General features: G+C 40.8%; 1 protein-coding gene across 1 annotated transcript; it reads left to right on the top strand.

The window, feature by feature from the left end:
• Positions 1–15: 15 nt before the first annotated feature.
• On the top strand, positions 16–27,981 carry LOC143886749 (Regulator of chromosome condensation (RCC1) family with FYVE zinc finger domain-containing protein). Its single transcript, XM_077390861.1, has 9 exons — positions 16–307; positions 2,033–2,119; positions 14,902–14,991; positions 15,113–15,199; positions 15,415–15,609; positions 16,157–18,250; positions 19,624–19,770; positions 26,035–26,462; positions 27,551–27,981. The coding sequence occupies exons 1-9, from the start codon at positions 257–259 to the stop codon at positions 27,690–27,692; spliced, it is 3,321 nt and encodes a 1,106-aa protein (XP_077246976.1). The 5' UTR covers positions 16–256; the 3' UTR covers positions 27,693–27,981.

Below are 27,981 nucleotides of genomic sequence, written 5' to 3'. Positions count from 1 at the left end.
ACGTGCTAAGGAATTTGCTTTCAATAATCTACACGAAACACGAAGAGCTCAGTTGGAATTGAAGAGAGACCTCAAACACTCTCTCTAATATCAAAACTTTTTATCCCAAATTCTTCACTCTTCTGCAAAGCTTCTGTTATTCTTCTCACATTCTTCAAAGGTTTCCTTTCAAAGAAAACCAAATTTTTTTTTTCCTGCTGTCAGTGTCTGCCTTTCATTTCTTCCATGAACAACAATCAGAAAAGATTACAAGCAAATGGGAGAAAAATCCTTAAGAACACCTCCTTCTGATAGAGGAGTTGAACAGGTCTGTCTTTTAATTTCATTTCACACAATACCCATCTTATTTTAGTTCTGTTTTATGATTTTTTTGGAACAATACAGTGTTGTTTTGTAATCTTTGGCTTATGTGTGTTATTTTTTTCAGTAAGTTATATTTTCTATTAGTATCTTTTTGACAGAATTGAGATTTTGCACTTTTTAATCCATAGTCCATATATTCTTTGAGATTTTTTGTTAAATGCTTGGGTTTTAAAATGATTTTGTTGTTCTGAGAATTCAGAACTGGTGAGGAGATGGGTTGTTTAGAAGCTAGTTTTTGGTGTGTTGTTATGGGTTTTTGGTTGTTAATTAAGTGTTTTATTTTTTGGGCTTTTTTCATTCAGATGAATGGATGCATGGTGAGGCTAAACCCAAGTGAAATGTTTGGTTTATACTTTTCTTTTAGCTTTTGTTTGGCAATTTTAAAGTAAGGATTTCTGTTAAGAGTTGGTTAATGCAATTCGAACGATCTCGCTTATTAATTTTTTATGTATTTGGAAATCAGTATGTTTTGTATTGACAGCATTGAAAGCATTATAGCACATGCTTTCTTCTATCCACATTGGAACATTGGAGAAGTGTTTCCAGGCCATGTGTTAGGTACCTACCCAATATGCCAAAAGCTCCAGAGCTGATGGAACGCGTTAGGCTAGGCCTTTTAAATCTGTCCCATACCAGGCTGGATCCCACATAGTTCCATACCTAAGCAGGACCCACTTGGGGCCATAACACCATGGAACATGGTTCTCTTCCAAAAACAAAAAACCATTTACACTGATGTAGTCCCTGCCTACTGAGTTGGTATCTGCTTAAAACTCTTCCTTGCAGTCGTATGGTGATTTGAATCATTCACCCAATGGGGCCAACTGTAGAAAGACTGGGCAATCCCATACATCCAGTTAGTGGCCTTAAACCAATTGTTAAAACATAATGGCCAATGGTTCATGTTCAATGGGCAAAAAAATCCGTTGGTCAGATAGTAATCTCTGTCTGATTGGTGCAGAATTTGCATAGTGGACAATCCATATGAAACCCACTGGATGACCGATTCCAATCACCTATGACTGCTATGTGTACATTGGAGATTGGGCTGGGACTACCATCTTTTTAACCCTTAAACATAAAAGAGGGGTTATACTTGACTAATTTATAAGGTGCAATACTTTATATGGATACAGATCCGGAATGCACTACACATTTGACAGCTAAAATGGTTGGAATATGGAGCTTGATATTGGATGAGAAAGTTTTGTGTAATATCAAATGACATTTATATTAATCTCTTTTCCCACTAGGCCTTGCAAAGCACTATGATTTTAATGGTTCATAGAACTATTGGATTTTTGTGCCACCTTTTTTTGACCTTTGTCTTTTGGATATGTCTGTCTTCCCAAGAATTTTCTTATTGCATTGACAAAACTACAAATAAACAAGATTATTTTATTGTAATTCTAATGTAGCTAGTGGGTATCAGTGTATCTTGTAATGCTGAGCAGTTTGAGCTCTATATCTTATTAATAGCTTAAGCCACACCACTTTCTTTCTCATTGAGGGTCATCTGAAATCAATTAGTTCTCTCTCCAAATTCTGTAATTCTATTGTCCTGTATTCTAAAGATTTGTCTTTCATTTTAAGCAAACTAATACTTCTTGTTTTATTGTAGCTGTTTTGGTAGATTAAGGTTTTAATTAATTGTCTATATCTTGTGAAGGCAATTGTGTCCTTGAAGAAGGGGGCACAACTTTTGAAGTATGGAAGGCGAGGGAAGCCCAAATTTTGCCCTTTCAGGTTATCAACGGTAGGCTCATCGGAAGTGGTCTTGTGCTTTCAGAAAATTCAGTTCAGAACTTTAGATTGCTATTGTTGGTTTAAAATTTGTGTAAAAAGACAAGGAATTATATACAGTGCTGATAAAGGAGATCAAATTCGTAACTGCATGATTAATTGAGCTTATTACTTACAACTGCACAAAATGTTTTTACTTCTTAGCAGTGTGGATATGAAATTGTGATTTAGATGACCTCTCCCAAGCTGTCATCAACACATTACACTTTGTTCAACACCTCTTGGATATGGAATTGCAATCTTCTGAAAACACGTTAAGTAGGGTGTATTGTCGGATTTCTTCAAGATTATTTACTTCCCCCTTTCCCTACAAATCTCATTACGAGAGTTGCAGTTCAGTATGAGAACCCTGGTTCAAGTAACTGAATTCCTTGCAGTGATGCTCTGTTTGGTTGGAACCTCCAATTTTGTGGGGAGGCACATTTTGGTTGACCTGCTGCTCACTAGTGTTCAATTCCCTTGGTCGAGCAACCAGGGCCTACCATGCATGAGCTACTCGTATTGGTTCCTATTTTACCCTCAGTGGTTGTTCAAAGTTTCCTTGTGCGATTTAGATGACCTTTCCCAATCCAACGTCAAACCACTATCTATTCTATTAGAGTCGAGGATGGGGTCACGGGGCGCTTCCCATTTCTATTGGAGTTGGCTTGGCTTTTTCTAATTTGACAACAAAAGGGTAGGCGACACTCCAATTGAACTGAACACCAAAGCGTCGAGAGGCTGATGCTGTCCTTGCTTATCCGACAACATATCAATGTCTTGTAGGGAGTTTAATTTACCTAACAATATTAGGACTGTTATTGTGTATGCCGTTTAGATAGTAAGTCAATTTGTTTTTGCTTCACGTACTTTGCATCTTACTGTACTGTGGTTCAGTAGATCATCGAGTACTGACGTGGTACTATTACTAACGAACAAAGTCATCTTTTTTTGTTGCCCTCCTCCGTAGAGTTAATTGCCTACGTTGATGCTGATTGGGCAGGATGCCAGGACACACGTTGCTCAATAATTGGTTGGTGTATGCTCCTCAAAGACTCTAATTTCATGGAATGTCAAAAGAAGGATGTCCTTAATAAACCTTCAGTTGACGCAGAGTATTGATCTATGTCTTCAGCCTCAAGCGAGGCGGTCTGGCTTCGTTCTCTTCTATCAGACTTTGGCATTATCAACTCCTCTTTATGTGATGATAAGAGTGTCATTTAGATTGCAACCATTACAGTTTCTCATTAACAAACAAAGCATGTTCAGGGGGAGTCTCATTGTGTTCAACTATGCTTAGGGGTGCAACTCGGGTTGGGTCGAGTTGAGGCCAACCCGACCTGACCCGAAGAACCCTTTTTTCCAACCCGACCTGATTTCCAACCCGATGAGATTCGACCCCGACCTGACCCGAGAACCCTTTTTTCGAACCCAACCCGAACCGAGCACAACCCGACCCAACCCAAATTTTTAAGCTTAGAAAAATAAATTTAATAAAAAATGTTGGGTTGAACTCGGGTTGGGCTGCCCAAACCCTCGACCCGAACTCAATCCAGGTTGGGAAAACTCAAACCGAACCCGATCCTGACCCGAACTCAACCCGACCTGACCCGACTCTTTTTTGGGTTGAACCTGTCAGGTTCAGGTTGAATTTGACCCTTGTTGCACCCTAACTATGATATTCATAAGGATGGTTCACATTACCATTTGTTTCTTTAGCACTTCAACTTGTGAATATATTCACAAAGAGAATGACTTGAGCCAGCCACGAGAGTCTAATTTGCTAATTACTGCTTCTTGACCCAGTGCATCAATTTGAGGTGGAGTGAGGAACACAACCGACTTATATACACCATTATAATTAGGTCTATATAAGTCACATGGATTGTCCTTTGTAATCTTCATGGTTTTAAATTTCCCCAAAACAACCGAAATGTTTTCATCTCCATCCCCACCGAAACGAATTCTACGTGAATTCCTTCCACGCCATTATTTTCCAAAAATTTCAACCGAAATTCTCGAAATTCGACCAGAATGGTTGGAAGACAACAAAATAGAAAGATGTTATGATCTGCATTTCACTTCATTTGAATAATGTAGGGAATGTTATTTGACAGGCAACATCATTGAATTGCACGGCAAACTAGCTGTATCTTATGCATGGGATGTCAGATCGGCATGGGACCAATATTACCTTACAACTCTATGTGGTATTTGCCATTAAAAAAAAAAAAACTCTATGTGGTATATGGTATTCGAATAGAGTTGGGGACCTTAGAGGGGAGACTGGTCATTGCACCTTCTTATTCTGCATTATATTGTATTTCTTTATTGATTTTATTGTTCTAGACATGTACGTCAACTCATGCCACTAGGTAAGCCATTATGAATGACTTTCTTGCTTAATGTGTACATATTTGTGATTATTCTGAATTTCCTGAAGTTTCATCTTAAAATTTCATCATTTGCTTGTGTTTCCATACGTTTCCGCAATTTTACAAGATTTCCACCGAAAGCGAAATGTTTATGTTTCTATGCCGACCGAAATTGAAACCAAAATTTAAAATCTTGGTAATTTTGTGTATTTACACATATTATTATGTATATATAAGTTGATAGGAGATGACTTTTATGCTCCTTAGTAAATGTAATATGTAATAGGAATATTATTGTCACTGTGTAGAAGTGTAGAACATTATTATATAAGCAATGAGAGAGTAGTCGTGGGGCATGCTTTCTCCCACTTCTTCCATTTCGTGAGTGTGTACTTGCTCTCTCTCTCTTTCTCTCCTCATATGGTGGTTTGAGGATTTGTTATGTTTGTCACTTTATTTCTATCTTCTGATGCACTATGAGCATTATTGAAAGGCTTGATCGGCTTAAGAAGAACATCCTTTGGAATGTTAAGGAAGAAAGAAGGAAGTACCATTTGGTTAGTTAGGAGTCAATCTGCAGGCCGAAGTTGGAAGGGGGTCTAGGTATTCATAGTCTCAGGGAGATTAAAAGTGCCCTTCTGGGTAAGTGGGTTTGGCAGTTTGGGGAGGAACAAGATCAGCTTTGGAAGGTGGTGATTGCCAGGAAGTATGGGTCTAGTTTTGGGGTTTGGGAGACGGTGGATGCTTTCAAATTCCAGGGAGTCGTTTTAGTTTAGTATTGTTGAGAAAGAGTTGGAGAAAGAATGAATGAGTTAGGGAGATCTCCCCCTTACTCATATATTTATATTAAACCCAAAAATGTACAAAGTCTGTTGTGCCCTTAGGCTTATTACATATTCCAACACTCCCCCTCAAGCTGGAATGTAGATATCATACATTCCCAGCTTGTTACATATATCACTCAATTTGGCCCTGTTCAAGGACTTTGTAAGCATATCTGCTAACTGGTCCACTGACCGAGTAAACACAGTGCAAATCTCTCCCTTCTGAATTCTCTGATGAATAAAATGACAATCCACTTCAATGTGCCTGGTGCGCTCATGGAAGACCGGATTGGTAGCAATGTGTATTGCAGCTTTATTATCACAGAACAGCTGCGATGGGGAGGATGAACCAAAACCTATCTCAGATAGAAGTGAGCGCAACCAAATGAGCTCGGTGCTTGTCTGTGCCATTGCCCTGTATTCTGCCTCTGCGCTGGACTTAGCTATAACATCTTGCTTCTCCATGAGACTAGATTACCTCCTACAAATGTACAGTACCCTGTGGTGGATCGCCTATTTGCTGGGGATCCAGTCCAGTCTGCATCAGAGAAGCCCCCAATTTTCATATGGCTATGTCTTTTGAACAACAATCCCTTTCCTGGGGCTCCCTTCAAGTATTTAAGAATTTGGACTACTGTAGCCCAGTGAGAGGTACATGGAGAGCTCATATACTGACTGACTACTCCCACGGCATATGAAATATCTGGCCGAGTAACTGTGAGATATATCAGTTTACCGACTAGCCTTCTGTATCTGTCAGGATCTCCTAACAAATCACCTTCCTCTGGAACCAGCTTCACATTAGGATCCATGGGTGCTGATGCCGATTTGACCCTAAGATTGCCTGTCTCTTCTAACAAATCCAAAACATATTTTCTCTGCGATAAAGACAAGCCTCTGCAAGAACAAGCTACCTCTATCCCCAGAAAGTACCTGAGATGACCCAAATCCTTGCTGGAGAATTCCTTTTTCAGGAAGATTTTTAACTGCTGTATGCCTCGTGAATCACTACTTGTGATGATGATGTCATCAACGTATAATATCAACAGAATGCACCCAGCTGAAGAGTGATGACTGAAGACGAAATGATCCACTCCACATTGTTTCATTCCAAATCGCATGACTGCCTCTAAACTTTCCAAACCACGCTCGTGGAGATTGTTTGAGGCCATAAAATGACTTGCACAGGCGACACACGTAGGAGGACATCTCCCCCTGAGCAACATACCCTGGTGGTTGCTCCATATACAACTCCTCAGTGAGGTCGCCATGAAGGAATGCATTTTTCACGTCCAATTGATGTAGAGGCTAACCATGATTCACAGCGAGAGACAGAAGTACACGGACAGATGGGATCTTTGCAATTGGGCTGAAAGTCTCAGTGTAATCTATACCAAAAGTCTGAGTGTATCCTTTTGCGACCAAGCGTGCCTTTAATCGTTCGACAGTACAATTAGGTAGATATTCAATAGAGAACACCCCTCTACATCCAACAGGACGAGCACCAGAGGGTAGTGGTACAAGATCCCATGTGTCATTACTATGAAGAGTTCCCATTTCCAGATTCATGGCATCGCGCCGGCCAGGATGTTCAAGAGCATCAGCTACAGATTGTGGTAAGGACATAGATGACAAAGAAGAGACAAAACTCTTGTAGGCATGGGTTTGTTTATCATAGGAAACAAAATTTGATATTGAATGAACAATAGAGTGGGAGCGCGTACGAGAAGCAATAGGAGAGTTGGAAATCACGGACGGGATAGATGATACCTGGGAGCTAGAGACTGGGATCATCTTCTGAGAAGAAGACGGTTTGGTTGGAAGTGGCATGGATCCAGCATTCTGCTTGCGACGCTGATACTGCTCTGTAGTTTTAGGAGGAAGTGGATCTTCTGACGGAACAATAAGATAGTATCAATAATAGGAGACGAAGGTGGAACAGGTTGAAATGAGGCAGACTCGGGCAGCACCGGCAGTGGAAGAGAAACTGCGGAATCTAGAAGAGAGTTGCGCGGTTCCACACCTTGATGAAAGAATGGTTCATATTCAAAAAACATAACATCAGCGGAAACAAACCAGCGTCGTAGGCGGGGGCTGTAGCAGCGATACCCTTTCTGCGTACGTGAGTACCCCAGAAAGACACACCTTTCTGATCGAGGATCAAGCTTATCCCTGCTTGGACCTAAGTGATGAACAAAACAGACGCATCCAAAAACACGAGGTGTTAGAGGGAATGGATCCCGACCAGGAGTCAAGATGGCAAACGAGGATGCACCATCTAGAACTGAGGAAGGGAGACGATTGGCTAAAAAGCAGGCAGTGAGAATGGCATCACTCCAGTACAACTTAGGAACAACCATCTGAAAGAGGAGAGTACGCGCGACTTCAAGTAAGTAACGAAGTTTTCGTTCTGCGACACCGTTCTGTTGGGAGGTGTACGCACTGGTGGAGAATCCCATGATGGGAGAGATAGTCCTGAAGACCATGTGTGCCAGAAAATATTCCCTGGCATTATCGGTGTGAAGGCATTTAACATTGCAATTAAATTGATTCTTAACTTCATAATGAAATGTGCGAAAAGCAAAGAACACCTCAGATATGTTTTTAAGTAAATACACCCAAGTCATACGAGAGAAATCATCAATAAAGACAATAAAATACTTAAATCCAGTAGAAGACGTGACCCTAGAGGGTCCTCATACATCAGAATGAACTAACTCGAAAGGACTAGACACCCTACTAATGACCCGGGATGGAAATGACACGCGATGGTGTTTCCCGAGTTCACATGACTCGGACTAAAAAGAGGAAAAAGGGGTTGGGACTAGATGGGTCTTCTGAAGCCGCTGAAGTGAAGGATGTCCGAGGCGACAGTACCATTGAAAGGTATCCACAGAGCTATGTAAGATAGTAGGCGGCCTGTAGTCAAGACGATAGAGTCTATCCACCTCACAACCCGTTTCAATTGTCTTCCCAGTCGAGAGATCCTGAAATAGACAATAAGAGGGGTAAAATGAGACAGAGCAATGAAGTGCTTTAGTAATCTGACTAACTAAAAGTAAACTAAACGAGGATCGTGGCACACATAAAATAGAGGATAAGTTAAGAGTAGGATGAGGGGAGATAGTGCCAACACCGGTGATGGGTGTAGTGGACCCATCAGCAAGGGTGATGGATTGAGAAGTAGATGGAAATGAACGAAAAGAATGGAGTTGAGAGGAGTTACCAGTAATGGGGTTGGAGGCTCCAGAATCAATGAGCCAGGAATTCGAGCTAGATAGAAGAGTAGTAGGTGAGCTACCTAGCTATGCGAAACCTGCAGTAGGAGGGCGAGCATTGAGACGAAGCCGCTGGAACTCGTCGTAATCGGCACGGGATGAGGTATATGTGTCATCCACTGGCGCAAGAACAGATGCAGGTGGCGGAATGGGCTCAGACGGAGTCGCGGCACCCAAGTGCACCGAGCGTGACTGACGAAGCTCGGGGTGTATAATAAATATCAATGTGATGACCGTCCCTCTGACAATGAGTGCAAACCATCGGCCACGACCACCGCCTCGGCCTCCACGCCACAGCCAAAGGAGGCACCACCACGAGCGGGACGAGTACTACCATCAAAGGCTGCTAGAGCGGAGCCATCAACAAGGACGGTGAGCAAATGATCACCAATGGAGCACTGTTGTACCCTAGAGTAGACCTCCGTGAGGGAAGTGATATTCCTAGATCCAATAATCTGCTGGCGGAGATGTGTGTACTCCGGACCCAGACTCTCAAGATACTGCACAACACGAATCTGTTCGCTCTGACGAGTAGCAACAGTAAGATTTGTCGTGAGGGGCATAAAGACATTAAGCTGCTGACATAAAGCCACAAACTCGCTGTAGTGAGTGGCAAGTGACAGATCACCACGGCGAAGGCGAACCCACTCCGAGTAAGTGGAGCAGATATGACTAATATTGGCAACACCAGAGTAAAGGAGAGTAATCTGATCCCAGATCTGTTTGGCGTTAGGAAGAAGCATTAGAGGGCCGACAATGTGAGAAGCAATGCTCTGCCACAGAAGAGTACGAACAAGAGCATCCTCCTGCTCCCATCGATCATAGGTAGAGTCGGTCTTCGGAGGAGGATCACGACGAATAATGTGGGCTTTGCCACGAGCAAGTAGGTAGGTTTCGACGGCGGCCTTCCAAGTAACATAGTTTGCCCCATCTAACTTAACAGTAGTCATCTGTGGGAATGAACCATCCACAGAGGTAGAAGACGATGAAGAGGATGCCAAAAAAGTTGTCTGACGGACAACAGGGACCACACTGGTCGATGGATTCTCAATCACTGGATCCATAATAACAAACGACAAAGGAAAGTCCAACTCTTACAACTGTTGGGCACAACAAACGACCAAAGGCCAATAGAAGGGGCAAACTGGGGAAAGCCGAGAACACTACACGCGGCTCCAATAGGAACATACATCAATGGAACACTGCCAGATGGAGGCCATGGATCACAACGTGGAGCCTCGACCAAAAAACGAGAAGGAGAAATATAACTTGAAGATCTAGGGCATCAAGGAACTACGGGTAGGGGAGAAGCACTCTTCTTTTCTAGGTCAAAGAAGGGTGGAAGGTCTGAAACAATCAAAGGTGGGCGAGGGTGCGAGAGATTGTAGGGGGGGGGGGGAGATTGCAGAGGGGTGGGCGGGGTTGTACGACAAGGGGGAGAGGGGCGGGAGGTTACAGAGGGATGGAGGAGGGTCGTACGACAAGGGGGGGGGTTACAGAGGGGTGGGGGTGGGGCATACGACAAGGGGGCGAGGGGCGGGAACTTGCCGAAGGGTGGGCGAGGGGCGTACGGCAGGGAGGGTGAGGGGGGTTGGGTCGGGGAGTGCAAGGGAGGGGGGGCAGATAGAGGAGGTTAGGGTTAGTGTTAGAAAAAAAAAGGAAGAAGAAGAAGAGAAAAAAGAAAAGATTAGGGCATGGAGATGAGCGGCGGCTGCATGGAGAAGAAGAAGACAGGGGGTTTTCAATGGAGGTCCCTAGGGCACGCGAACCCTAGGGCTCTGATACCATGTTGAGAAAGAGTTGGAGAAAGAATGAATGAGTTAGGGAGATCTCCCCCTTACTCATATATTTATATTAAACCCAAAAATGTTCAAAGTCTATTATGCCCTTAGGCTTATTACATATTCCAACTAGTATCATATTCAAAGTTTGTTTTGGCTCACGAATTCTCTTTTGGCATGACTTGTGGTGTGGTACTCGCCCCTTGAAGACGGACTTCCCTGGCCTCTTCAGATTTGCTACAAATTAGGGAGTGAGTCCTTTGTTCGTTAGGAGGGAAAGGTGATGTGGTAGTTTCACTTCCGTCGAAAAGATTGATATGATGACCTCTTTTATAGTGAGACTGGTATCTGTCTTCATCAGAAGGCAAGGTAAGGATAAACGTATGTGGACGTGGAGCATAGATGAGAGGTTTTTGATCAGATTTCTCTTCAGGCAGTTAGTTAAGACAAGTCCCTTGCTCCTCAACGCACCACTTGTCTGGATAAAATCTTCATGATAGGCCACTTCCGCAATTGAGAATCGGGTCACCATCAGCATAGGCAGTATGTGTGATGCAGCGGAGGAGACTGTTGATCATGGTTTGCACCTTCATCTTTGGTCTCTTTGGGATCGCTTGGGTCATGATGAATCATATTGTTAACCTATTCAAGGATTGGGTGATTGGTCCTTGGCCTAGCAAAGGGCAAAAGCTATGGAATCTAGCTCTCTCCGCAGTTTTGTGGATGGCCTAGAATGAGAGGAATGATAGAATCTTTAAGCGGTCCATGAAAGGAGCACATGGAATTCAATATCAAGTATTCACAGTGGTTCGTTGGATGGCGGTGCTTTTTAATTTCAAAGGCATATCAGATTATGCTATTCATTTCTAATGGGATGTGATCTGTTTGAGTGTGATCCACGATGATCATCCATCTCCTAGATTGTCCCCTCCTCTCCCCAGGTCCTCCAAGCTCAACTTTGATGGCTCGAGTTTAGGTAACCAGCATTGGCTCTGTTGTGTGGATAGAGTTGTTAGTTGGGATTTTTATGGGCCTATAGGAGTGGCACATTCCAGTGAGGCAGAATTCCTTGTGCTCATGAGTGGGATCTGTTTAGTTGATCCATACCTCCTTGATTTCTAGATTGTAGAAGGGAACTCTCTTAACTTCATCCGTTGTGCTTTAGGAACACTTAAGAGGAAATCTTGGGCACTGTGTGATGTAGCACCGGGAACCAAAAGGGAAACTCTCATGTGAGTCTCCTTCCTCACGACAAAGAAGGGAGGATGGGGTTCTCGTTCGGAAAATCAGCGTTCACGAGCGAACTTGGAGGAACAGTAGCTTGTGATGACCAAGATAATCTCAGACGTCGGTGGCAGCTTCTTGGCTAGGCGGAGCAATAGCCGGGCATGCAGATCGTAGGCTAATAAGTGGCATAGTTGCCCATTAGGATTTTTAGGGATTTATTTCCGTATTATCTAGTTTCTAGTATTTATATTTCCATGTTATTTAGAATTAGGGAATTTATTTACTTTCCATGGAATTTTAGTTTAATTGCCTATATAAAGGCCTCATGTATTAGGGATATTTAACTTTGATGTTTAATTGAATTGATTGAGAGCTCCAGATTTCTTTTATTCCCTCTCTTCTTCTACTTCTCTTCTCCTATTCTTCCCTCTCTTCTCCTCTTCTCCTCTTCTCCTATTCTTTTTCTACTTCTCCCTAATTTCGTCTCTTCTTCTTGTTCCCCTATTCTTCTTCTATTCTTCTCTTATTTTCTCATCTATTCTCTTCTTCTTCTCTTTTATCCCCTTTCTTCTATTTTCTCTTCCCGGTCCTACATCAAATTTGGTATCAGAGTTTTCTCCAGTACCAGTTGCCTAGGATCTAGAGAATGATGCAGATAATAGGAAAATAAGTGGCATATTTGCCCATTAGGACTTTTAGGGATTTATTTTCATATTATTTATTTTCTAGTATTTATATTTCCATATTATTAAGAATTAGGGAATTTATTTATTTTCCATGGAATTTTAGTTTAATTGCCTATATAAAGGCCTCATGTATTAGGGATTTTTAACTTTGATGATTAGTTGAATTTATTGGAGCTTCTCCCCCAGATTTCTATTCTTCCCTCTCTTCTACTATTTCTCTTCTCCTATTCTTCCCTCTCTTCTCCCCTTCTCCTATTCTTTTTCTACTTCTCCCTAATTTCATCTCTTCTTCTTCTTCCCCTATTCTGATTCTATTATTCTCTTCTTCTTCTCTTTTATCCCCTTTCTTCTATTTTCTCTTCCCGGTCCTACATCAAATAATATGCCAGTTATTAGCCTATTATCCGCATCACTGTGGAGGGACATTCGACCTCATTTCAGCACGTTCTTCGCCCCGCCAATGGCGAAGAGGATTCATTGGCTTAGAGTGGAGTGGAGGGAGATCTTGTCGATGTTTGATTCTCTTCCCCCTCGATAGGGCTTTGTATTGCATTTTCCTTTTTTGAATGTAACCATCTCAATCGAGGTGTTTCCTTTGCTTCTCTTATTAGTAAACTTCACTATTCAAAAAAATAGATAAGGTACCTATAAAAAAATAAGTAAGGCTAAGCACTATACTTATGATAAATGTTAACACTGGCTAAAAAGTATACTTATCATATGAGAAATAACAATGAATACACTAGACACTATACTTATCATATATATATATATATATATATATATATATATATATATATATGTATGAGTAAAGTGTTCCTGCACAGCTGCTCAAATAGCTTATTTGAGCAGCTGTTTCAAAAACTCATTTGGCCCCACATTTTTGGGGTGATCCAAAGCATTCATTTGGAAGGCCCTTCCATGGATAGGGTGTGTACCAAAAATGAGCCCTTTAGGATCATCCTAACCCTGCCATTTGTGGAGGGACAAAATGGTCAGAAACAGTGTCTGTCCATTTTCCCCTCCACCTTTGATTGGGTTAGGATGATCCTATAGGGCTGATTTTTGGTACACACCCTATCCATGGAAGGGCCTTTCAAATGAATGCTTTGGATCACCCAAAAAATGTGGGCCACATGAGTTTTTGAAGCAGCTGCTCAGATAAGCTATCTGAGTAGCTGCGTAGGAACACTATTCTCTCTCTCTCTCTCTCTCTCTCTCTATATATATATATATATATATATATATATATATATATATATATATATATATAGGAAAATGATTGTGCGCTTGAGCGCATATAAGCTTATATGCGCTCGAGGGCCCAAACACATGGGTCCCACATCTTTTGTGGTGATTCAAACCATTCATTTGCAAGGCCCTTACATAGATAGGGTGTGTACAAAAAATCAGCTCCATAAGATCATCCTAACCCATCCAAAAGTGGAGGACAAAATGGGCAGATTTGTGGACAAACAGTATCTGTCCATTTTGCCCTCCACTTTTGGATGGGTTAGGATAATCCTGTGGAGCTGATTTTTTGTACACACTCTATCTATGTAAAGGCCTTTCACATGAATGCTTTGGATCATCCTAACAATGTGGGCCCACATGAGTTTTGTGCCCTCGAGTGCTTATAAGCTATATGCGCTCGAGCGCACAATCATTTTCCTTTTCGTCATATAGATATATATATATATATATATATATATATATATAGAGAGAGAGAGAGAGAGAGAGAGAGAGAGAGAGAGAGAGGAAAGTCTTTCTGAGCTCGAGCTCAGATAGCTTATCTGAGCTCGAGCGTTAAAAACTCATGTGGGCCCACATTTTTGGGGTGATCCAAAGCATTCGTTTGAAAGGCCCTTACATGGATAGGGTGTGTACCAAAAATCAGGTCCATAGGATCATCCTAACCCATCCAAAAGTGGATGGCAAAAATGGATAGACACTGTTTGCCCACAAATCTGCCCATTTTGCCCTCCACTTTTGGATGGGTTAGGATGATCCTATGGACTTGATTTTTGGTACACACCCTATCCATGCAAGGGCCTTTCAAATATATGCTTTGGATCACCCCAAAAATGTGGGCCCACATTAGTTTTTGAGCTCGAGCTCGGATAAGCTCAAGCTCGGAAAGTGCCTTAGGCACATATCATTTATGTATGGAGTGGTGGAGGAAGGTGGTGGGGTTGGAGGAGTTAGGGTTTAGGCTAAGAGATGGAAAGTGGAGGGGAGGAGAGGAAGAAACCTATGGGAGGTTTCAAGGGTGGTGCCTAGGGTACCAAAAACCCTAGGGCTCTGATACCATGTTGAATGGAAGATGAGAGGAGAAGACAATGAGGGAAATGTGTGAGTTAGGGATGTGCTCCCCCACTTATGTATTTATATAAAGAGGAATACAAAGACCAAAGTGCCCTTAGGCACATATACACTCCAAAACACACACACACACACACACACACACACACATATCATATGTATATTTCTTACACATTTTTGGGACATACTGGTATTTTGAAACTCTTTTATGCTACGAGATTTTGTGTGGTTGTGACTGAATTTTGATCTTTTGTTCGTTTCAGGATGAGAAGGTTTTAATTTGGTATTCTGGAAAGGAGGAAAAACAATTGAAGTTGAGTTTGATTACAAAGATTATTCCTGGACAGCGGACTGTATGTTTCATTTACTCCATGCTGAGATGATCTGTAAATTATTTTTTCTGTATTTAATCTTTAAGTTTTTCAAAGGTTTACTATGATGCTACAAATATTCACATCAACTACATGTTTGTAGGTAAATTTTCAGCGACAACCTCAACTGGAGAAGGAGTCTCAGTCCTTTTCGCTTGTATATGGAAATGGTGAAAGGTCGCTTGACCTGGTACTCTTTTACCTTGTATACCCTACTTGTCTTTAGAAATTGATTTTTCTGGCTAGATTAGTTCAGTTTGCACAGAAAAGACTCGTCATAACTCTTTTTTTCTCTTCCTCCTTGGACTATACTAGTCTACCCATTTTTACAGCCACTAACTTTTCATTTGTGCAGATAGGAATTGCATTTGTTGGAATTTGATAACCATGCTTTCTTTTGTTTAGATATGCAAGGACAAGGACCAGGCCGAATCTTGGTTTGTCGGGTTGACCGCCTTGGTGTCTAGAGCTCATCAAACGAGACATTTAGCTAATCTGAGAAACGGCCGAGGGGCACATACCTGTGCCAATAGCCCAGTTGGTCATACCCGGGGGAAGCATAACTTAGGATTTCTGGAGGATTCTGCAAAATTTTCTCAGGTTGAGAAAGCATACTTATTAATATATTTTTCCTAAAGAAAAAGACACTTTCCGTTTTTAAGTCTGGAAGGTTTTCACGAGACTATTCGTGCTTCATGGCTAAAGTAACTCTTTTGATGCTTCAGTTACATAAGGAGCCTATATTTTCACTAGGATAATGAAAATGCATCATGACCAAGGATTTAAATTCCGGTTTTGGTTTCGGTTTCGGACATAGCCGAAACCAAAAATTTGTCCGAAATTCGGTAAAAAAAGCAAATTTCATTAATGTACAGAGATTTCGGTAATTTTGGCCAAAATTTTGGAAAAAAAACTTAAAAAATTACATTTCTTGAAATTTTCGGCCAAAATTTGGCATTGGCCAAAATTTCGGATTTTGGTGGTTTTGGTTTCGGTCCCAACCGAAATTTCTGTATTTCGGCCGAAATTAAAACCATGAATATGATCATGACTATTGAGGGTTTCGATTTATTTAAGAATGCAATTCATCTTAATCCTACAAATTATTCTTGAGCATATATTGATTGCATGACAATATCCACTGAAGGTGCGCAGCTTATGTGGGAGTCCTCCTGGGTCACTTACGGGGACATGTGTTTCAGATGGTTCATCATATTCCTCTGGTAGTTTTTATTCAGCCGAACGAAGAACTTTATCAAGTATACAAACAGTAACGGATGCAATACTTCCACATTTCCAACATTTGGAGCCAGACTATTGCAAGGAGAAAATTGCGGAAAGTTACCCAAAATACAAAATGAATTTGCCTAGAACAATCAGCTCCTTCAACCATGGATCTCCTTCAATGGACAAGGATAATGTTCTGAGGGATGTATTGATGTGGGGGGAAGGGATAGAAGGGGGAATCTTAGGTGGTGGGATTGATAGATTGAGTACTCCTTTTGACATGCGATCTGATGCCTTACTTCCCAAATTACTGGAATCCTCCGGCATGTTAGATGTACGGAACATGTCCTGTGGAGGGAAACACGCTGCCTTAGTTACAAGACAGGGAGAAGTCTTTTGCTGGGGAGAGGAGAAAGGTGGAAGACTAGGGCATAAAATTAATATGGATGTATCTTGTCCCAAAATTGTCGAGTCCCTTACCGGCGTCCATGTAGAATCAATTGCATGTGGCGAGTACCACACATGTGCATTAACACTTTCTGGTGAACTCTATACATGGGGTGAGAGTGGTCATGGCGTTGGTCTTTTAGAAGATGGAATCTACGGAGGCTCGTGGTTGCCCCATAGAGTCTCTGGTCTTTTGGATGGTATATGTATATCAAGTGTTGTGTGTGGGGAGTGGCATACGGCAGTTGTGTCCTCCTCAGGGCAGTTATTTACATATGGGGATGGGACATTTGGAGTACTTGGGCATGGAGATTGTCAAAGCACTTCTCAACCGAAAGAGGTTGAATCTCTGAAAGGATTAAGGGTAAAGTCCGCTGCGTGTGGGCCATGGCATACAGCTGCTATTGTAGAAATAATGGTCGATCGTTTCAAGGGAAGTGCGGCTGGTGGAAAATTGTTTACATGGGGAGATGGCGATAAAGGGAGACTTGGGCATAAAGATAAGGAAAGGAAGGTTCTCCCTACTTGTGTCGCATCACTTGTGGAACATGATTTTGTTCAAATATCTTGTGGCAGAATGCTGACTGTTGCACTCACAGCCACAGGCATAGTTTATACAATGGGAAGCGCGGTGCATGGGCAGCTCGGGAATCCTAAGGCTGAAGATAAATCGATCGCAACCGTTGAAGGAAATCTTAAAGGGGAGTTTGTTAAGGAGATCTCGTCGGGTTCGTATCATATAGCTGTCTTGACCTCAAAGGGAAATGTATATACGTGGGGGATGGGTGCAAATGGAAGACTTGGATTAGGTGATATTGAAGATAGAAGTTCTCCGGCTTTAGTGGAGGCCTTGAAAGATAGGCAGATACTAACTGTTGCTTGTGGCTCAAGTTTCACAGCCGCAATTTCTTTACACAAATCTATCTCTAGTAGTGACCAATCAATCTGCAGTGGATGTAAAATGATTTTTGGATTTACTAGGAAGAAACATAACTGTTATAACTGTGGTTTTGTATTCTGTCATGCATGTAGTAGTAAGAAGGCTTTGAATGCATCTTTGGCCCCAAATAAAAGCAAGCAGTGTCGCGTATGTGATCCGTGCTTCACTCAACTGAGTAAGGCCATAGATTTTAGACTAAGGCAAGAAACCTCGAGTCCCAGACCACTTCTAGTAATGCAGAAGCCATCTTCCGACCAAAGAGTTGACCGGGAAGAGGCAGCAACCACACGGTTACAGATGTTTTCCCCTAAACTCTCAACTCACAAGGAAATCAAATGTATTGAAGGAAAAACTTTGTCCAAGCAAGGAAGAAACCCGCAGTCTTTGGACCCACTTTCACCTTCGTCAAACATACCTCCAAGATGGGGACAGGTGTCATGTCCTGTGCTATTTAGCAACTCCAATAAAGGATGTTCTGAGATGTTTGTTCCTCTTCAGGAAAATGAATGCATACAACAAAGCCCCCCACGGTTGAAATCTATGATTCCCAATGGTACGAAATTGGAAAGAGTCTCAACAGAATCGGACAAGTTTCTTACAGAAGAAGTGGAGCGACTGCGAGCTGAGGTCAATTGTTTCTTCTTTTGGACTTCAATATTCTGTAATTTTTTGTTTATTAGTAACTGATAATTGTTTTCCACTAGTTATGCTTGTTGTGTTCTATAGAATGTATACATAGTTTTGCTGTTTAAATTCAGTTAAGTTGTAATTTTAGGCCCTGCTAGTCATTATTGAGTGAAAAATAAGCACTATGATTTGAGTTGCATTTTATTCGCATGAAATCAGTGTCTTAAAATCGTTTTATTTATTTATCTTCCCCTGGCCAATTTTCACTTTTCATTGGTCAGCTCGTTGTGAAGTTTACTTGCCTTCTACCTTCCTGATATCAGTGTTTTTGTTTTAATGTTAATTCCTGATGCTATTGTATATTATCTTTCCACCATATCCTCTGATTCACAACATTTTTCAGGGCTTTATTCCTATTCTTATTTGTCCCTATCAATTTATAAGTTCACCTTATGTAGATTATTTGTGTCATAGTGTCATAAACTGCATTGACTTAAATTTGTTCTATTTAGTAAGGTGAACCCCCATCTTGTTAACTACTTGAAGCAGGATTAGGTGTTGCACTATTCCACATGCTTCACAATTTTTTTTATCAAGTTGTGATTGCCTAGAGGAAAGGTCAGTCAAGTCCTTATAGCTCATTTTCCTATTTGCCTTTTGAGATTGTAGATGGAAGGAATTATTTTGTTTTTTTACCTTTCAAAGAGAAGGCTCTTGATCCTCTATCAGTTATGAGGGTTGCATAGTATTTCTGAATTAGTGTTTCAATAGATTGTTAGGTATTATTTTGTTTCTTGGATGGATTAGTATTGATGATGGAAAGAAATGAAGAAGAATAGAAAAGAAGAGCAGATAGAGAACAAAAATAGAGAAATATGTGTGAAAGAAATGAAGAAAAAAGAGGAGAGGAATAGAGTGATGTGTGAAGTGCTCAAGGAGAAAAAAACCTCCTTTTCCTTGCTTTATCGTAGACAACATATTACAATGACAGTGATACACTTAATTAGTACTATTTTAGATAATTCTTTCTCATTCTAGGTGGCTTTATTTGATTAATTCATACTTTGATCAATAAATTGTAATATGTAGAAACCCCGTATCTAAAGCTTGCTAGTCATTTATCTGTGTGTTGGTTGGACGAGAAGCCATCATTTAGGTATTGATGCTTTGGAAAATATTTGTTGTCAAGTTTGGTGTACACCATCCGCCTACTCTTTTAGTTTATGTTGTTGCTTAATTATTATTTGTTCTCACTTTGAATTTTAAACATATTATATACTTGTTCATATCATGCATTGGATTCGTCAATGCATATTTTGTAGTATTTCAAGGATTTGCTAATTTTCTTATTAGCATCTCTACTTTTATAATAGGCTAAGAACCTTGCAAAACAATGTTTAATGAAAACTGAGAAGCTTCAACAATATCAACAAAGAATTGAAGATACCTGGTCTCAAGCAAGGGAGGAAGCTGCCAAGAGTAAAGCAGCAAAAGAAGTTATAAAAGTCTTGACAACTCAGGTATGAGTATTACAAGAATTTACTTGTTGAAATTATTTAGTTTGCTTCTATTCCTTAATATTTAATATATAGATTGCCTAGAGAATGCTTGGCCAAATATAAAACCCAAACGTTCCTCATCATATTTTTGAAAGATAACAGTGAGTTGTATTAATTTCATTAATCGTATCTGATTATGATACGTTGGAGTCGCATCGCTCGTATCTTTTTTGAAAGATAACAGCTACATGGAGTCGCTCGTGGCCTCCTGTACTGAAACTTAGGAGCTAAGTGATCAACAAGGCCCTAATTTCTTTTTATGACTTGCCTTCGACGATCAACGGGTCCGATCCATGAGAGCCGCAAAACATCTCAAGTCTTATAGAAGCAATCTTGCTTCTGCCTTATTTTGTCACAACTACCAACCGGACCTGAGAAGGATGGTAACGTACAACCTAAGGAAGCAGGAATCGCTACTCAGACGGGGGAATCGTGATTCCCGAAACACGATTCGGAAACGGTAATCTTCTCGATTCCCCCATTTTTGGGAATCTCGTTTCGGAAATGTGGGAAACGCGATTCTGGGAAACGGGATTCCCACTCTATGGGAAACACATATCCCACTCCATGGGAAGCGTGTTTCCTTTCTACACACCCCCCCCCCCCCCACCAACACCCACACACACACACAAAATAAAAATAAAAGATTGAATCTATTAAAAATAGTTTCAAGACCCAAATCTAAAAGTTAAAAAGTCAACTTTCCAGTTCTAGTACAAAATTCGAAAAAAAAACAGGCTGGTACAAAATCTTAACTTCCAAACGATGGGGTATTTTTCCAATTTTTAAAATTCATAAATTCTATCATGTCCAAACATTATTAAATCTCAAAAGTCCGATAAAAAAAATCTCATAATTTGGTCTATAAATTTTTTTCATCTTGTTAGGCACTAGTCAACAGACTGGTCAACACGGGCATTTCAGCTGATAGTTATTTTCCTTTAAGCAAATGTTGGATCTTTTAATAAAAAGTGTTTTTTTAATATTTGGTTCATATACTTATTTCTCATATTTTTAGTATTTTTTTATTTTTTTAAATATTTAACTATTAAAAAAAAATTCTCCAACCCTTCACGCTTCCCGCCTTCCTGAGAGCCTTCGCTTCCCACTCTTGGCAACCTTGGTGCAACCAGCCGAATTCCGAAAGACTCCTCCAATACCCGCCTGTCCCAGGTTTCCTTTTGCACTCTCATCGAAGTTCAATACGATCCATCCTGGCGGGGGTGGGGACCACCTCGTCATCACTTTGGCTCTTATCTTTTTATCAAATATTATTACTTTCCAATTTCTTAGAATTTCATAAACACTATAGGGAGGTGCGTCCTTGTTGGTCCTACTCCAGTGGATGATTTCAACCTTGATATCTAATGCAATTTTTCCAAAAGTGCCAAATCATTGCATACAATACTATCCCCCATATTGCTCAGCCTGCTTGCCCAAAATGTCCCCAATCCGATCCAAGAGGATGCTTTTAATGGAGCTTTGGATGGGAGACAAAAGTCTGAAGCTTTTAATGATGGATGTCTAATTGCAATATGAGAAAGGGCAATTTATCATTAGGTGGTCCAAGGATTCCTCACTTTGGTTCAAAATAACACACCAACTCGCGAGTAGAATTTTTCTTTTTTCAATAAATCACATGTGTTAATCTTCTTTCTTGCCAACATCCAAGTAAAAGCCACCACTCGGGGTGGTGCCTGTGATTTACAAGCCCTTGCGCATGGTGAATCATCCCTGTTCATAGCAGCCAGCCTGCAAAAGAAAGATCTGACCGAGAATGTGCCGGAAGTGTCCGGGGTCCATACTCTACGACTGGATGAGAAAAAAGAGCAATGACAAGAATGGAGGCGCACTAGAAGGGTGAAAAGACGATCTATTTCGCTTTCTTTAAGGTTTCGTGTAATCCTAATGGACCACAAAATGCTCCCACTCCCTCTCCATGTAGTCTCTTACAGTTGCCTCCCTATTGGCCGCTAAGAGATATAGGCTCGGAAATGCATAGCACAACAAGGACTCACCTTGATAAAGGTCCACCTAGAATCTTGTCCCATCCCCTCTCCTCACTCAAAACCTAAGGGATCATACAAAGACCTAGAATCACAAATGGACCTCTATGCACCTGAGCCTTTTCCTAAGGAATGGTTTCTACTCTCCCATTCCCCAGCACCGCTCATATGGGCGCTGATTTCTCCCCTCCCTCAGCCGGCAGGGTAATGCTCCCCCCTTTTAACGTGATTTGACATCAAAAGGCGTTTACCCACAATTCACGTTGAAAGGGGGGGCGCATTATCCTACAGGAGGGGAGAAAAAAATCATCTCCCTGCTCATATTTATCCCCATTAACTTGGTGCCATAGAGCATTTGTCTCCTCCCCAAATCACCACGACCACTTTCCAAGTAGTGCCTTGTTCCTCATGTTCATTTTTCCCACTCTTAGACCTCCATCTTTCTTTAATTTACCTATCTTCTTAGAATTCACCAGGGACTTTAGGCTTTTCTTCCCTTCCCCTTCTTCCCATAGAAGGTCTCTTTAGAGTTTTTACATTTTCTTTGACACAATCACCGGAACTTTATAAAGTGACATGAAGTATATCTGTAGGTTGGATAGTGCCACTTTTATCAATACGATGCTTCCTACAAAGGATAGGTAATGTTTCTTCTAGCCTGCAAGCTTCCTTTCCATTCTTTCCCCTACGAGTTCCCAAATAGCGGCTATAGGTACTCTGTACCCAGTGGGAGGCTTAGATAAGTAAGCAATAAATCTTTCTCTTGACACCCAAGAATGGCTGCATATTTTCTTACTTCCATCTTCTGCATATTGATTCCTGCAATTGAACTTTTTGAAAAAATTGATCTTTAGTCCTGATACCATCTCAAACAATCTAAACTCATTACATTAGTAACACAATCCTCCTCCTCTAAGAAGATAGGGTATCGCCTGCAAATTGGAGATGTGATATTGGCTGAGCATGTTTTCTTGGTTCCGACCCTTTGATAACTCGCCTTAGATGTTAGTGCACTTAGAGCTTCTACCACCATTATAAATAGATAAGGGGATGTAGGGCCTCTTTGCCCTATACCTCTTGAGCTACCAAAGAAGTTTGCTGGTATCCCATTGATAATAATAAAGAATGACGTTGTAGAACTGCACTTTCTAATCCATCTTCTCCATAGTTGGCCAAAGCCCCACCTTTTCTTGTATAAATTCAATGATGATCATAGGCCCTTTCTTGATTAATTTTGCAAATGATCCTTTTTCTGACTTCCATCTCTTTCCATGATAAAATCCCCTTGAATTTTACAGATGTTACGTCCTATTACTTCCTTTATTCTTCTAGCTAGAACCTTAGCAGTATCTTATACATGCATGCAGTGCACAGGGCTAATTGGTCTGAAATCTTTGAATTCTACCCGGTCTTCCATTTTCATTGTAAGTGTGATGAAAGTGGTATTTATCTCACTACTCATCCTACCTCTTTCATGGAATTCCCCTCCATGAATGCCGTGATGTTTTTCTTAATGAATTCCCAATATTTTTTATAAAAGGCCATCGAAAATCCATTGGGCCTAGGAGCCTTGTTCTTTTTAGTGCTTTGGACTGCTAGACACACTTCTTCCATCGTAAAGCCTCTCTCTAACTAGCTGCTATGCTCCGGGTTAATCTTTTTAAAAGAGACCCTTTCCAGCTTCGATCTCGAACTGTGCTTTTTTGGGCAAAGCTCGAAAAAGTGTTCAATAGCATGATTTTTTATGCGGACCTTGTCCTCTTTCAGCTCCTCGCCTATTCTTAGAGAGTTTATGGAGTTGATTTGCCCTCTTGCACTTGCAATCCTGTGAAAAAAAATTGTATTTTCATCTGTTAAAGTATAAAAGGTAAATAACGCCTCTCTCTTTAACAGCTTAAGCTTTTGGAGAAGTTGGTAAGGTAACATGGTATCACAGCCAAAGGTCTCGAGTTCAAACCTCCCGGATAGCAAAAATCCACATGCGATGGTCGGCCGAAAGTGGGACCACATGTGCCACGTGTTTGCCAAGTGGGCCACACGTGCGGGAGAGTGTTAAAGTATAAAAGATAAATAACGCCTTTCTCCAACAGCTTAAGCTTTTGGAGAAGTTGGTAAGTTAACGTGGTATCAGAGCCAAAGGTCTCGAGTTCAAACCTCCTGGATAGCAAAAATCCACATGCGATGGTCGGCCCAAAGTGGGACCACATGTGCCACGTGTTTGCCAAGTGGGCCACACGTGCGGGGGAGTGTTAAAGTATAAAAGATAAATAACGCCTCTCTCCAACAGCTTAAGCCTTTGGAGAAGCTGGTAAGGTAACATCATCCCTTCTTTGAGCCAAATTGCACTTGATTTTTTATGCCAATTGCTTTCTTCCTGTCTTAGTGTTTCCTCATATTCCAAATATTGGGCCAGCCCTGCCTTTTTTTCCTCCCCAGTAAGCGGTGCATGCTCTTCCTTTCTAAGTTATCAATTTCTTGTAGGACTTGATCTTTTCTGAACCTCTTGCCTCCATAAATCTTTCGCCACTCCTAAATTTTTTGCTTCAATAACTTGATCTTTTGGCTCAGAATGAAACACTTCCATCCACTCTCGACCACTTTTTGATGTTCTCTTTAAACCCCGGTATTTCGCACAGTTCATGATTCAGTTTGAACGGTTTCGGTCCCCCGTCATAATCCTTCATTTCCAATATCACTGGGCTAAGGCAACGCTCTTTGTACCATAAGTGGGAACCATGCCTTCCATTCTTTTGAAATTAGGGCTCTATTCCGTAGTTACCAGAGTGGGAAGCAAGTGAGAGAAGTGATGCGGGAAGCGGAAGAGGGAAGTCAGGGGTTATAAAAGAGAAAATGTAGGAAGCAAAATCTCTAAAGAAAGTAAAGAGGAAATGCATGAGAAACATCATTGACAGTCAAAATGAAGCATGCAATAATCTTCATTGGAAGCGAACAAGAAGTACACAGAAAGAGTCAGGTTGTAATAAGTTATGGAGGAAGGGTTAATGTAGGCTATGAAGCACGGGTACGGGTGCGGGGTGCGGGTACGACATGACATGGGTACTTGATTTTCCAAAAAAAACCGGGTGCAGGTACGTTCGGGTACGCCGAATATAATAATATATTTAAATATTTATTATATATTTATAAAAATTAAAAAAATAATTGGAGAGCAATCAAATAACAATTACATCACCAAAATAGAAAATTCTAATATTACTCTTCATTTCATAAGTGATTAAGTTCCATATTTCATAACATGAGGCATCAATACATCATTCATTTGAAAAAAAGTCTGTCGCCAGTGTGTTGACCAGTGCCTGACAAGATGAATAATTTTTAGAGACCAAATTATGAGATTTATTTTACCAGACTTTTGGGATTTAATAATGTTTGGACATGATAGATTTTATGAATTTTTAAAATTTGAAAAATACCCCACTGTTTGGAAGTTAAGAAAGTTAAACTTTTGACCCGACCCTTTTTTTGCGAATTTTGTACTAGAACAGGAGAGTTGACTTTTTTTCCTTTTAGACTTAGGTCTTGAAACTATTTTTAATAAATCCAAATGGGGGTATTCCGTTATTTACATGTAAATCTTAAGTAAATGGACATTTACTTAAATGGTTTACATGTAAATACTAAGTACAGGAAAGGAGAGAGAAGAAGCAGGAAGGGTTTACAAACCAGGTAAGAGAAGGGAGAGAGAAGAAGCAGGAAGGGTTTACAAACCAGGCAAGAGAAGGAAGAGAGAAGAAGCAGGAAGGGTTTACAAATCAGGTAAGAGAAGCAGGACGTGTGGGGTACGCATGGGTGCACACCCCAACGCTCCCGACACGCACCCGGTACAAGAAAAAGGCTTTTTATTTTTTTAATTATGGGGGACGTACCCAGGGCGTACCCGCACCCCATACATGTCGGGTACGGGTACGGGATGCCCGGGAGAGTACCCGTGCTTTCTAGAATGTAGGTAAGGATTGCCGGTTGTAAAGAAGACTTCAAGTCTCGTTGTAAAATGTAGCTTACGAAGCCAGCTTCCCATCCAACTGGGATGTTTTCGGTAAAAATGCTCTATCCAACCTGCGGAGAATGTCATCTTGATTGTTTGTCTGGCTATAGATGTTGACTTTGTTACCTTGCATATATTATATCAATTTATATTGTGTCCAGTTTGCTGCATTATAATTATAATGATCTTAATTGTCGCTGTGCTTCCGTACAGCTGAATGCCATGTCAGAGAAATTCACAGAAGGAAGAGAAAGCAACATGGGCTCCGCACCAGTTGACACGGTTGATGTGCATCTACCTCAAATTACACCCGTCTGTGCGGAATCTTTGGAGTTTGATGATGTCAGGTCGATGCTCGGAAGCGTTCAATTGTCTCCCATTGTCCGAGGTCTCAAGCAAAGACAAGTAAACAATTTATGTAGCCCACCTCTTCCATCAGGTGATATGCTGAGGATTAATGAGGACCATCATCATGGCCGCACAAAATCAGTTGATGATTCTCATTTAGCAAAGATAGATGAGAGAAAAAGTGTTACCAATGGGACGAAAGCAGAATGGGTAGAACAAGATGAACCTGGTGTATATATTACTTTCACGACATTGACAAATGGCCAGAAGGGCGTTAAGCGTGTTAGATTCAGGTATGTTTATCATTTATCTTATATTTGTTCATACACTAATATATATATATATATATATATATATATATATATATATATATATATATATATATATATATATATGTGTGTGTGTGTGTGTGGGGGGGGGGGGGGGGGGGGGGGGGGGGGATGAGCACACGCATATATGGGGAAAATGATCAAACATCCTGGATGCATTTTAACCATGTCTTCAATAGCTTAGATTGGACACTATATGTTGATCGTAGTATGTTTATATTTTGTATTCTTTTTTTTTTATGAACATCTGTTGTATGTTTAACCATATCACACATTGATCGATTTGAACTACTCGTATGGTGTGGCCACCTAGATTGGCCATTGTCAGATAATCAATCATTTAAACCATCCTTTCATTTTGTTTGGCCATAGCCAAATAATCAACCATTTAAACCATCCCTTCATTTTTTTGTCCACTGAATTTTTTTTTTATATGGGTAAGCTGGGGTTTGGCAGGGATCCCTCCCGGTTTATTAGATAAAGATGTTACATTCATGGGTACTAGATGTCATCCCTAACTCAGTAACACATGAGAGGGAGATCCGAAAACTCGGATAGACAAATAACAGAACACTAAACCTAAGAGTTCAAGCTGCTCAATACGCTTGAGTTACGTACTCAGCTAGCTTGATGGGAGTGTGTTGGGATCTTTGGGAGCGTCTTAAGCTATTCTTTTTCTTTGAAATTTTCTGCCATGGTAAACCTTCGGAGTCGTTGTGGTTCGTCAATAATTCGTCTACTGAGGCTTCTCTCCCCTCAGTTCTCCCCCCCCCCCCCCCTTTCAAGATCTGCTTGGTGAATGGTTCCGCTTCTTTTATCCTTTCCTTGCCCTTTTCCTGTAATTCTATGTGCGATACATTTTATTCCTTCAGTTCAGGGTCCTCTCCTTCACTATCCTCTTGCTCAACTAGGATAAACTTGACTAGATAAAGCTCATCCACCCATGATGATGCTCATTTCCATATATGTATATATAATGCCAGTGAACATTACATCTGATATTCTGTAACATTGGGTAACTGACAACTTAGAATTTTGCTTGTATTTCACAGTCGGAGGCGTTTCAGTGAGAAGGAAGCTGAGCGATGGTGGGAAATGAATCAACTGAGAGTATGTCAAAAGTACGACATTGAAGGGATCATTAATTCAAGCAAAAACAAGATCGACGGCCGATGCTTGCCCCCCCAATTGTGATTTTAATCCCTTCATATATCATCAGTTCGATCAGCAGAAGATGGGTGCTAATGGATCTTTCTTCTGTGGAAGTTACTGTGAGAAGATATCTGGAACAGGTGGGATTCTAGCTGATGATTTTTTTGTTTTGTTTTGCTAACTTAAGTAGCTACCTTGATGCCTAGAGCACACTATTGAAGAGAAGTCTGATCAAATCACAATTTTTTTGTATGTATCCAGTGCTTGGAAATATGAATGTCCAATCCTAGCCTTCCATTGTACAGTTAATAAGGAAATGAGTTTAAGACTC

Source organism: Tasmannia lanceolata, unplaced genomic scaffold (assembly GCF_043159265.1).
Source record: "Tasmannia lanceolata isolate RefF3 unplaced genomic scaffold, GAP_Taslan_0.1 ptg000011l, whole genome shotgun sequence".
Taxonomy (NCBI): Eukaryota; Viridiplantae; Streptophyta; class Magnoliopsida; order Canellales; family Winteraceae; genus Tasmannia; species Tasmannia lanceolata.
This window is presented reverse-complemented; position numbering and strand designations above follow the sequence as displayed.

Coding starts and splice junctions, on each gene's coding strand:
- LOC143886749 (XM_077390861.1), top strand. CDS start 257: ATGGGAGAAAAATCCTTAAGAACACCTCCTTCTGATAGAGGAGTTGAA. Junction 14,992..15,112: donor TTATTCCTGGACAGCGGACT/GTATGTTTCATT, acceptor ACATGTTTGTAG/GTAAATTTTCAGCGACAACC. Junction 19,771..26,034: donor TAAAAGTCTTGACAACTCAG/GTATGAGTATTA, acceptor GCTTCCGTACAG/CTGAATGCCATGTCAGAGAA.